Source organism: Melospiza georgiana, chromosome 1, assembly GCF_028018845.1.
Source record: "Melospiza georgiana isolate bMelGeo1 chromosome 1, bMelGeo1.pri, whole genome shotgun sequence".
Classification (NCBI taxonomy): Eukaryota; Metazoa; Chordata; class Aves; order Passeriformes; family Passerellidae; genus Melospiza; species Melospiza georgiana.
In genome coordinates, this window is record NC_080430.1 from 108,360,423 (window position 1) to 108,372,903 (window position 12,481).

Below are 12,481 nucleotides of genomic sequence, written 5' to 3' on the forward strand. Positions count from 1 at the left end.
TTTAGTTGTTTGTGTAATATTCAGAGTGGGGCAAAATACCCTCCCCTTGGAGTGCATTTATGTAGCACCTAAAGAAGTTCTTCCACACTTACCTACTGAGTTCATGTTAATTTTTAAACAGAAGAGAGAGAGAAGAGAGGCTGTTTGCACTTCAGGAAGTGGTCAGGATGAATGGAATTTACATTGCAATAAATCAAATAATGTTAAGCAAATGTTCAAAAGAAAGCACCAGCAATTAGAACTGCATTCCCATGTTGAACATCCCCAATGTTAGCCTTGTGTGAACTGTGCCCCCTGCCACATCTGCTGGAGCTGTTCCAGTGAGGAGCCACCCATGCTATAGTCATGGGGAGCAGGCAGGAACAAAATGTTTTGCTTTCCTTGGCACTCAGTGCTGTGTGACCTGCACTGGCCAGGCTAATTTTGCAGATCTCAGACTCACACCTGGAAGCTGCACAGCAGTCCAGACAGATTTCAAGAAGCTCTGGCCAGAGAAGAGGCTTCCTGCACACAGAACAGGTACTAAAATCCTGCATCTACAGGTCACTATGAGAGCTGGCCCCTGACAGGAAAAGCTGCCAAGGAAAAAGCTTTCCCTTATCTATGCAAATATGGGGAATGCGAGAAGTGCCTAGAATAAAAATAGAAAGCATCTCATTGCCTTATTAACAGTTTCAGTAGTCCACTCAAAGCTCAAGCTGCAGGAAGCTCAGTTCCCCAGCCCTCCCCACCCCCTAGAAAGAGACTCTTCTTTGCTTATGGAGACGAGAGGTCCGTGGAGCACAGGGAAACATAATACCTGTCCTCACTGCAGCAGGTTTGGGATGAGGCTTGCTCAGAAGGGGTCAGCACTGTTGAACATCACTCACTTTAGACTAGATGCAGAAGTTCTGAAGCCTTTATTTAGTAGCAATTAAATTATTCAATTAACACTAACCTCCAGACAGCAGTTAAAATACTGTACAAAGAGCAGCTTGCCCTCTAGAAGCTCTGTACACAGTTCAGTATAAACAGACTAAGATTGAATGCACCCCACTGAAAAGGGGTAAAGCAGCTGTGCACAGGAGGCCTCACTGAGGTGCTGTACTACCTTTGAAATGCACAAGACTTCCTTGCAGGGAGTTTGCACAGTACAGACACAGTCCTGTCCCCCTGCTGTGTTCCACCAGGTCATTCCTGGACTGATTAGGTTCTTGCAGTGGTGCTGGGCACCGGAACTTCTAGTGCATGAAACAGATTCTTTTAAAACCTGTTACTAGTGTGCAGTTCAAATCAAATCTGTAGATATTTAAATGGCTCTTAATTCCTTAAATCATAAGGTTGGTAGCAAAACAGGAGAGCAAAATTCAAAACACACTGCACAAAACATTGAATAAATAACCTCTGAGTAATGCTACCAGCTTAAACAACTGCATTACTGCTCCAGAGATGGGAACACTTCTGGAATCTCCTGAGCAGAGCTCAGCTTAAGGGAATTACTTTAGTAAAAGAAAAGTCACTTTATGAAAAATTACATCTTTACAGAAGTGACACCCTTTTCTTTATTTAAGAATAGAATATTGCAATTACTTTGTGTGCTTTTTAAACATTCCCATGTCACAATAAATAAAACCAGTTTTACTTGTGCCAATGTTATCTACAAAATAAAGTATTCACAGAACAGCTGAAGGTGTTCTATTCCTCATACACCACAACCTAATATAGGTGTACTCAGGGCAGCTTGAAACCACAGCAACTTTGTCCATGCAGGACCCACCATCAGCCAGAAAAGTTATTCCCCTACCTTTAGGACTGCAGATCATGTACCACCAGATTTATTGCAGAGTTGCTTAATATTCTGTTTGATAACATGTCAGTATTTTCAGGAGATAAGTAGAACAAGGGAAAACATTAAAACAGATTAAGACTTATTTGTATGAGTCTGAGGCTCCTTACTGCATTTTAATAAATATCAGGCAAATTAAAGTAGTTTCTGTCCCAGTAGTTGCCAGAGTAAAGCCAGTCCTGTGTACCAGTGTGGGGATTGGGGCCTTGGTGGAACCATCTGCAAGGAAACACACAGCATGTTAGTGAAGCTATTAAGACTCCCTTGTACAAGTTCAGAACTACTATGCTGCATCTTCAGCAGATGTTATAAAATACACAGCACAAAATAATTGTTGCAGGAGTCCTCTTGGTTTTAAATTTGTGAGTTTAAAGTCATGTTCAGTGATTATATTTCCCCATTTGCAACATTGCTTAAACATCTCTGAGATGGAATTACTGACACCAGTGTTTTGCCATTTGAAGCTGCCAAGATTACTGCATAAAAAAAGGACAGATACAGCTTTATTTCAAAGCAGTTTTGAAAAACCATTCTGGCATGCAGAAGCAGTAACAGTTTTTGCAAGACATGTAAACACCACAAGCACTGCAGTCCTGAAAACAAATAGATCCCTGGATCTAAATTACCCCTTGTTTTTTTAAAGCCTTGTTTTGCAATGCACTTCATCATAGAATTGTAGAGTGACTTGGGTTGGAAAATACCTTAAAAACCATCCCCTTCTTTGACCTTTCTTTTCTGGTTAACATATGTGTGGAAGCCCTTTGTGTTATTTTTTTTCCAATGCTTTGCCAAGTTCCGGCTTTGCCTTGGCCTTCCTTACCCCATCCCTATACAACTCATCTCTCTGTTCTTCACAGGTGACCTGTCCTTGTTCCCACTGCCTGTGCTTCCTTCCCTTTGGTTTGACCAGCAGGTAACTTGGAACAAGTGTGCCAGCTACCCTCAGTGAGGATGAAACATCACCCACAGGCTGCAGGAGGAGTTCTGGATTATGACAAGTTAACTGTTGTGTTACACTGTTGGCAGCAGGAGACTCAATTTGAATGCCCAGAAAGCTGATTCCATCTGCACAGAGCTCCTTGCAAGCTTTTACTAAGATTGTTATTAATAGAAACACTGATGTTGAGCACCTGCTTTCTTTCCTTTCTTCCCTCTTCCTGCTTAATCCAGAGGCACCACATAGCACACAGTGAATGCCACTTTCTGTTTGGCCCAGTTACTCAATCTTGTGCCTCAACAGTGCACAGTACCAGACCTCAAGCATTTTAACTTCCTTCTGTATTTTGCCAAGCCACATTTATGGCACGAGCCAGCTTTGTAGAAGCTGTTTCTGTGGTAATGTGCTCCTCAGCTTCCTTTCACCTCTCACTGACCACAGAAGGCATTGTCTCTCTCTGTGACTCACTGTAGTGACCACAGTCAGTTAAGTAAATGATCTGTGTGCAAGGCAGCCTGTTTAACTCTGCTCTTCCCTTCTCCAGCAGTGTTTCAGAAGAGAAAAGGCACATTTGAACCAAATCTGACTTATCTCTTTAAAAGGCAAAACCAAAGGCCACCAGTACTGCAGGGTTGTGCTACAAAGCAGGGCAGCTAACAGGCAAGTCTTGCTTGGCTCAAAGGACTTGAGAGAGCTGTGCTGCAAGAAATGCCTTGTGCTGCCTCCCTGGGGGTAACTGACCAGGGGAACACTCCAGCGGTTCTCCTGCTGCCCTGGTTAGGTTAAATGAAGTCAACAGAAGTCATTCACCCCTAGTACCGTACACAGCTCACTCCTGCTTCTCCTCCCACAGGAGGAGCCAGTTACTCCCAAATAAGAGGTGTCTGGATTGGCTTAGGTGTCCAGTTCACTGGTGACAGCAGCTCATTCCAGAGCTAAAGCCAAACATTTGCTGTGAGACAGGGCTATAAGCACAGTGACCTCACCTCTCAGATTAAGAAATTCTACCAGCCCACAGCTCATTAGTGTGTCCTCAGCACTTGTACAGGTCAGGCCAGCATGCCCCTCCTCCAGTGTCCACCTACTTCAATAGGAAGGGGAAAGGCAGTGGGAGGGACTAAGCCTGAGAGACCTGTAAGACCTAAATCAGTCAGGGATGTGAGGAAGATGGGACAGACTTCATGAAAATCAACAGACCACTTCAGAACTGAATTAAATACTGATACTCAGGACTTAAGGTTACTGGTCAGCATCTAAAATATTCAGTGTTCAACATTAATCACCTCTTGAGAAACACCTCACTTGTAAAATGGATTCAGAATAATAAAATTATATATATTAAATAAAAAAATCACTGGGCACTTTGGAGAATCGTCTTAGGAAGGAGGAATTCTACCAGACAAAGCAAGAAACCTGTTTTTCTGTGCAGGGAAATGGCAGCAGTTTAGATCTGAGCTCATAATGCACTGCAGAATAAGACCTACAGATGACCTGGGAATGGGTAGGACAGTTCTTCACAGCATGCACTTTTCCCCCCAGAGCACAACTCTCCTTAAACTTAACATTTATCCTTTATAGCCACACCTGACATTCCTACTAAAGAGATCAGACACCAGGAATTTTCTGCCAAAGCTTTAGGAACATCCTGGAAAGCAAAGAGTTCTTAAAGGATACCCCAGATTAGTGCTGAACAGTTTTACACAATGCACAACAGCAGTTGCAGAACCTTGTGAATGGAATCGGTGCTAATTATATAACCCAAAACACACAGCTCTATGGGAATCCCCCAATTTCCAGCCTCAGGTGCTTTGAGCTATATTTAAGCTACTTCAGGCACCTGGAAGAATACTATGTAACTATCCCAGGTTTGAAAACACCTGGTGAGAGCTAGAAGCACTCTGAATTTGGGAAAGGAAGCAAAAGGTGCAAGGCTGTCCAGCACTTAGAACCTTCACAAAGGTGTTATTCTCCATCAGTCTCTATGCAAACAAACCCAAACACTTCAGGAGAGCAGGCATAGGAAAAAGACAAAGGCAGACATGTCCAAACCTGGGATTTTGGGATGATGGGTGACTTCATTTCAAAAAAAAAAAAAAAAAAAGAAAATCGTGATTTATTGTTACAAACACTTTAAAGATACTTAATCCATAGTGTCTGACTGTATTAATAATACAGAAGAGAAGAACCTTGCTTATTTTACGTTAAGCACTACTGCTGTTTCTTCTGAGAAGATAATGCCAACTCATTACTATGCTTTTAAATAGACTTTGTCTGGTCAAACTTGATTTATCTGGTTAGGTTTTCACAGCTTGTGTGTAAGAGCTCCCAGCTGACTCCTTGTAGTTTAAAGAAAACCCCCAAAACATACTGGCAGGCAGGTTCCTTGTACCCTAACTTCTCCCTTAGCTCCTCTTTTATAGTTAGGGGCCCCCTCCATAAGAAGGCAGGGTCTTGGATAACTGGGTGATGAACTGTGAGAACACAGCATTGTCAGCACAGAGCCATGGGGCTGCGAAGTCATGGGTGAGCTCACAAGGAGGGAGCATCTCCTCTTCTCTTTGGCCCGGCATGCACATTTGAGGCAATTATAAACTAACCAGCAACACCAGTCCTTACCAGCAGCCCTCAGAGGTAACACCTTTGTCATGCCAGAAGCAAGAAGTGCTCAGAGAAGACAACAGTTTGTGTTTGCATATGGGTGTGCAAGAGTGAGAGAAGGAGCAGAGCAAGCCTGGGGCTTCCCTCTGGAACTACATCCCGCTGGGAGCGAGTCTGCAAACACAAGGCAGCACTGCAGACCTGATGCTGTCTGTCTGCTCTTCATGCTGACACAACACTCACTGCATGTCACCAGTGGAGACTGTCACCCAGCTTGAGTGTTCAAAGCCTTTATGTAACCACACACACACAGAGACAAGGGCACCAACCTCGTCTTCCAGTCTTCCTCTGACTTGGAACGATTTTTGCGGGCGGTCCTCTGTTTTTCCTCTAGCCTCTTCTTTTCTTCACTAGCCAGATCTTGAAGGAATAAAAATGCACAAAAATATAGATATTAAAGCATAATATATAAGACAGGGACATTACTTCATCTGACCCAGAAAATAAATAAGGGCAGTAGTAGAAAAGGTCCATTTAAAAAGCCATCTACAGAACACTGATGGTTACTGGTTTAGTCTAAAAGCAAAGTCAGGCCAAAGGATCAGCCAGTGGCATCCTAGTCTTTAAGACTGCTAAATATATATTTATCTATGGCCTAAGGACTCAGGAAATATGTTTGCATGATAGCAAATGTGAGCTAAGACAGGTGGCATATGTAGAATTTATTTCAGTAGGGAAACTTAAGATATGACCAATTTATTTCAGAAATCTGGCCACCTGCTTCTTGTTGAATTTTGAGTTAAGTTGCTACTAGTGTCTAGTTCCTCATCACCAGAGGTATGGAATACTCATTTCCAGATTACAAAGAATTATCTCTGCAGCATCCCTTCATTTTTTTTTTTGTAATGCACTAATGCAGCATCCCAAACAAGCAGAGCAGTTGCTTCTCTTTGCCAAGAAAGGACAATCAGAAGGTCTGAGGAGTAAGTCAGACTCAGAAGCAGATTAGATGAAAGTCAATCGCACTTTCCTGAATCCTCTAAAAGCATTTCATACACAAGTTTTCCAAGAATGATTTTCTTAAACTATTTCTATCAGCCATTCCCTGTCAGCTACTAACCCACTGTGTATTACTAGCTGCAATACAAACTTCATGCTGCTAGTGTATCATGAAAGAATATGGTCTGTTGCTAACAGCATAGTTATTTGCTCTTTAAATTTACACAGACAAATTACTGGGGATGCTCTGAACCAAATATATCCATCATCCTGGCCACAAAACAGTTGTACAGGCAGGAGAGAGTGGTTGTGGGAATTCCCTGATCTGTTTTAAAAGCTTCAAAGAAAAGGTTATCAGCTTCTGAGCAAAAAGAAATAAAACTGCATAACTGCACTGTGTTACACCATGACAGTGATTTTTATTGCTAGATCTCAGACTACTTATCTGAAGTCTCATAGTTTTTGCCCTGTTGTACAGCTGAAACCAAATCAGGGTTTCATGACTTACCCCAATCAGTTAGCCAGAGAAAACAAGAGCCCCCATACTGTTGTCTACAAAGCTGGCCATCCTGCTTTAATGTTGGTTTAAAAGCACACTACTCTATTCACCGGAAGTCTCATCATGTATTTCTAATTCACTATTCTAGGACAGCAGAAGTGTTTAACTCCCAGTGAAGTATAATTTTGCATCAAGTGTATTTTTTGGCATTGCAGTTTTACTTTAATAGTTCTGACTGCATTTCTCAGAACTGGCACAACAAAACACTTCCTCTGCATCAGGCTGATGGAAACAGACAAACTGAAAAGTTCACGAATATTTCTTTAACACTATGCAGGTATTGTTTATCAACACTGCTTTGGTCACCAGTCTAAACCACAGCAGCAGATATGGGTGACTATGAAGAAGATCACCTCCATCCCAACCATCCCCTGTATGGGTGGGTGACACCAGAAGCTCAACACAGCCTGCAGAAGGTTGTGTTAAAGAGTTACTGCCTGGCATCATGGAGGAATGCATGGGGAGCTACTTCCTCTGGCTGTTCATCTAACAACTTTTTTCCCAGTCCCTCAGTTTTAAGAAAAAACAAAACCCTCTTTGCCCATAGCTGAAGTTACCTATTTCTCCATTTTCCATAGCTCTGATATCTGGTCGTAGCCGGCAGTCAGTTTTGGGAATGACACTCTCCATTTCTTTGTCCAACTCATTCAAAGCCATAGCAAAGCTTGTAAAATTATACATCTGAAATTCAGAGACAAAGATGAAAGGTGACTTTACGACACCTCTAGCTACTGTGTTAATACAAAAGGAAACTGCTGTCTAAAAAGAAACATCCAAGTGCTTTTGTATTACTTAATCAGTCAATATAGGATTGCTCAAGATTCCAGCAAAATTGCACTGTCAGGCAGTGTAGGTGATCCTTGCTGTTTCTGCTTAAGGAGGCCAGCATCCAATTACTCAGTGCACTATTTCTCCCTTATCTTCTTTTTCCAGTCCTACTGGTATTTTCTCTATCTCTGTGGAGAGATGTCCCCCTTGATTAATACAGTGGGGGCATCTTTTCTGTACCAATTTCTTTGTCTTCTCAGTTGCACAGAATACCCTTGTATTCTGCCTAGTGGTTCTCCAGCTTCACAGCCCTTCCCACACCAACTTGTGCCATGCAGGTCTGTCCTTGGAAATGTCTGGCCTCTAATAAAGCCCTTCAGTGTGATTTCTTACAAGGCTGGTGCCTCAGTGGGTGAAGCAATGTGGAGAGAAGAGTTGGGGAAAGGCCCCATGCCCCTATCTACATGAAGCATCCCATTTTCCAGAGAAATTCCACGAATCCTAGATTGATCCCTGTGGCAGTTATCCTTCCAACCCCACATTAGAAAGTTACAGTTGTGGTGGGGAGGCTTGTTGCAATAAACAGGCAAACCCAGACTTGCGAATGACAAAGACAACAAATGGATGTGCTTTGTGTAAACCATACAGAGTAACAAGATAGCACACACTTTCAATAAGGAGAAGCATAGCTGACCTGTGCTGAATTTGGGGGCCTTGGAGTTATCTTCCATAGCAAAACACTTCCAGGAATAACATACACACTCTCAGAGTCAGGCAATGGCATCTCATCTGATTCCTCCGTATTGCCCACCTAAAGGCAGCACACAAAGAAAAGAGCGGTTCTTTGAAATCATGAACCATTCACACCCCATCATTCCAATACTGGAACTTACAGAAAATTATTTCCTTGACTAAAGGTGAGTAATTTCAGCAAAGAAACTTTTCTTGCCAAGGATTGAGGTGTTTAGATAGCACACATACTCCCAATTCTCTCCCAGTGGAACTCTACCAACAGTTACTTGCATCAACATCTTTACAGATGTAAGGTGGATGTTCAAGCGCTAAGAAATGTCAATTTTTCCACCTCAGAGATGTCCTCTTTCCTCAAGTACAAGCATTTTCATGCCTAATACTTAACTTCACTACTGCTTCATTAAAGGTGAAGAATGGAAGCCACATTCCTCATCCTTCCACAACAAAGAAATGCCAGCACATAATGCAGATCCTGCCCAGTTTGTGCACAACAAAAAGCCCTTTCTACTGCTCTGTGCCCAGAGGAACTTTCCTTTGCATTAACCACTGCACCACTGAAATGGCAAACTGCAAATGTGAAATTAATATCCTAAATTAGCTACAGCTTCTGGAAAGGGGATGAAGGGTGACACATACAACCTTGAGGCAGCTGTAGCCACAGGACTTTTCCCAGAAAGTAAAAAACCCCACAGAGGGTTACTGGGGCAGGAGAGTAACTGGTGATCACAGTGTAGGTATGACCTGAGCTAGATCTGAACCATTTCCCATTTTACACACAGCTTTAAAGCAGCTGGGCTCCGATGCTGCTGACATTAATTCCACCACAGAAGTGGATGCTGGAAGATCAAACTAAAGCCATGCTGGACAATGAGTAAGGCTCTCCCAGGAAAACCTGGTGTCACAACCACAGCTAAAAACAGCAGCATGTTTCAGAGATCACCAGAGATTAACACCAATCTTAAAGGCAACTAATGCTTTAAATACTTTGACTACAGGCCAGCAGCTTTAATCCTGCTGCTAATAAGCTTTGCTCTGCCATGGTTGCATCAGATAACACTGAAAACATCCAGTACTCAACATGCACTCCAGTTGTCCTCTGAGATTATTCATGTGTTGCACTTCCAAGAAAATCAAAAGTAGTAGTAAGGATTCTGCTTCACTGAGAAGCCTTTCACTGTGCTTCTAATAATGAAAGTCAGCAGAACAATGTGCAGGTTCAGCCCCTCAGCTCTTAGGAAGACAAACAGGGCTTTTAGTTGACTGTACCTGAACTGGCAACCCATTATTCCGTTCTTTAAATGATCCTGATCAATCCTTCAGAAATTGAGAATTTGAAGCAGAACCCATCAGAAAATTATCCTTGTATCAAAACAAAGACAACTCAATATCAGACTGTCAAACTCCAAGGCTTTTATAGAAAGGCTACAATACACAATGTAATTAATTTCTGCCTTGTTGGAGAAGACTTTAAAATAGCATAAAAATTACAGAGAAATAGGTAATGTGGGTTTTCATGTGCTCTTGACACAATGATCCGTATTTTATGCTCAATGCTACTCAAGTATTCAGTATATTGCTGTGAGGATGGTTAACAGACCTGCCAAAGCAAGACCTCTATAAATGAGGTGTCTCTAAACGAGGGACATGTGAGGGCAGTTGCTGTTGCCTATATTATTCTCTTCCATGTATTTGCATTGAAAATTCTGCACAAAATGCTTCATCTTGGTTAAAAAAAGACTCCAGTTCATTCAGAGCAGAACCATCCTGGTCTAACTGTGGGTCTACTATAAGTCTTCTGATGTAGTAAAATATCACCTTTGCATACATGAAGGCTTGTCTAGTTCCCTAAAAAATTAATTTCCCCTAAGTTTTATTCCTATAAAAATGAAAGGGATTCAGGGGAAAATCTGGGGCAAGTTGCAAAAGGACTCTCATCCGAGCAGGTTCCCTCAAGGAAGGCAGAAGCATTTCCTGACTGGTAGCAATGTAGCACTACGTAGTAGAAGTAATACCTGGAAAACAACTACATAAATCTGGAAATTCTAATGAGAAGTTAGAAAAGCCATGTACCTTCATGTCTGAATGAATCTTTCCTTCCCATGAAGGGACAAACCATGTCCAGATGTTATATGTGAGACTTGGCTCACCTAAATGCCCCAAAATCATAGAAAGTACCAGTTCCTCAGGCACAAGGGGCACTGGGAGTACATATTCAGCACAGAGTAACCTGGTTCATACCTAGCCTAGTTCATACAAAGCCTTCAGTTTTCTACATAGAAAGAGTTCTGATAATTGAGTAGGAAAAGCATTTTCCTAGAGTCAGAGCAGCACTGTAGCTTGAGCTTTATGCAACAGGATGCTTCATTTCAAAGTGAAATGCAGTGATCATCTTGAACATTGTTGGAAAATGCAAACAGGCAGCCGAACAAAGACACAGGGAGTGTTTTTCTTTATTCCTTCTCCCTAGAGTTCTCCAGGTCAGACTCCCAGAGAAGCAGCAATCCCCAGTGCTTTACCACTCTCCTGATGACAAGCACTGGAGCAAGCTCAGATACAGCAACAATCTGAACCTGCACAGGCACAAGTGCTGTCAGAGTTCTCCCTCTCTTTTATTCATAAGTTTCTTCAAAAACTATCAACACCCAAACAAACAAACAAACCTGGCTGCAGTCACCAAAGGGGAACAATCCCTGTTTAAACTACTGTCCAAGTGACTGCTCTTCACCAAGTTGTGTGTTGTCACCATCACCATTCATCCTAAACAAAAAGCTTACTGCTAACCAGAAGTTTGGAAGAATTATGAATGAGGCTTTTTCACAAGAGAAAAAAAAATCAATTGTGAAGAAAATTAAAAAATTGCCAGCACTTCTACAGCTGTGAAAATTTAATAGAAAGCAATAAAAAAATCCTTGTAAAAGCTGGAAAATATGATCTTCTATCAAGTTAAGAAACTAAGCTGTCCTGCTTCTAAGAATCAAAATCCTCCCTCTAGAATATGTTATTATACATGATCAGAAATGGCCCAACTAATGCATATGTTATTTCCTCCATGTAACTTTGGAGGAAGAAGCAGGTAATGAACTAGACAGTATTTCAATCACACCAAGTTTTGGGAAGTTTGAATACAAATTCAAGAGAAAAAAAGCATTTTATCCCTTAATATTGGTACTCATTCAATCTGTTTTGTATCCTGCCAGGAAAGAGAAGATAAGTGAAGGAAATCGTAATGCTCTTAAATGCTACTAAAATATTTAGCTGTCTGATCATGCTTTTGAGATCCCAACTCTTAACATGATTAATACCTGTTTACTGCTTTTCTTCTCTTCTGTATTTTTCTTGTCATTTTTCTTGTAAGCTTCGAATGTAGCTGGGTCAACACTGTACAAACACTCAGTCCACTTCCCATACAACGCACAGAGTTTCTTTTTGCTGTCATAAAAAGCAGACAAAGTTTACAAAGGAGCTTAAAGAGATTTATTTCCCACTTCAGATAAAAATACGCTAAAGAAGACCTTTTGAGGGCAATTTTAAAACTCCATTACTGGTACTGCAGAATTCATAACCCTGCTGTTGCAGGTTCTTGCCTTTGAAAGACTCTGTTAAAGGCATTCAGTTCTACAGCTCCCCTCAAAACCAAGGGCAGTCATTTGTTTCCCATTTGGAATTAAGCTGTTACCTTTTGTCCTGAATGTAGCCTTCAACTTTGTGCAGCTCCTTCCCAAAGAGGCCACATGGCTTGAAGCTTAGGACACACTTCTCCCCAGTTCTAAAGGCAGAACAAGAGAGCACTAATTACTTCCAAATGCTTTTCCTTTTCAAACTTGCAGGAAGTGAAAGCGCTCACACTCTTAACTTACTTATGGTTAGTTATTTCCACGTTTCCATACTGCTCAATCCAAAGTTTGCCCACAATAATGTTATGCACACAGCAAGTAGGGTTTGTCCATGTGTAGGCTTCATTGTGCCTAAGGGAAGGGAATAAAAATTAAAATACTGTATCTGTGTACAGGATGTCTGTCCTCAATAAGTCATTATCATTCCA

The 12,481-nt window shown here is 41.7% G+C and overlaps 1 protein-coding gene across 2 annotated transcripts in view; it reads right to left on the reverse strand.

Annotated features, from left to right (window-relative positions):
* Positions 1-880: 880 nt before the first annotated feature.
* The window catches only part of OSBPL1A (oxysterol binding protein like 1A), a 78,169-nt gene continuing 66,568 nt past the window's right edge, over positions 881-12,481 (reverse strand). For both annotated transcript variants that reach the window (XM_058025766.1, XM_058025775.1), the window contains 7 exons: positions 12,297-12,404; positions 12,116-12,205; positions 11,742-11,868; positions 8,381-8,497; positions 7,476-7,599; positions 5,690-5,780; positions 881-2,044 (listed from right to left, as the gene is read on the reverse strand). In XM_058025766.1, the coding sequence (XP_057881749.1) occupies positions 1,942-2,044; positions 5,690-5,780; positions 7,476-7,599; positions 8,381-8,497; positions 11,742-11,868; positions 12,116-12,205; positions 12,297-12,404 (760 nt within the window). In that variant the 3' untranslated portion in view covers positions 881-1,941. The remainder of the gene's footprint in view (positions 2,045-5,689; positions 5,781-7,475; positions 7,600-8,380; positions 8,498-11,741; positions 11,869-12,115; positions 12,206-12,296; positions 12,405-12,481) is intronic.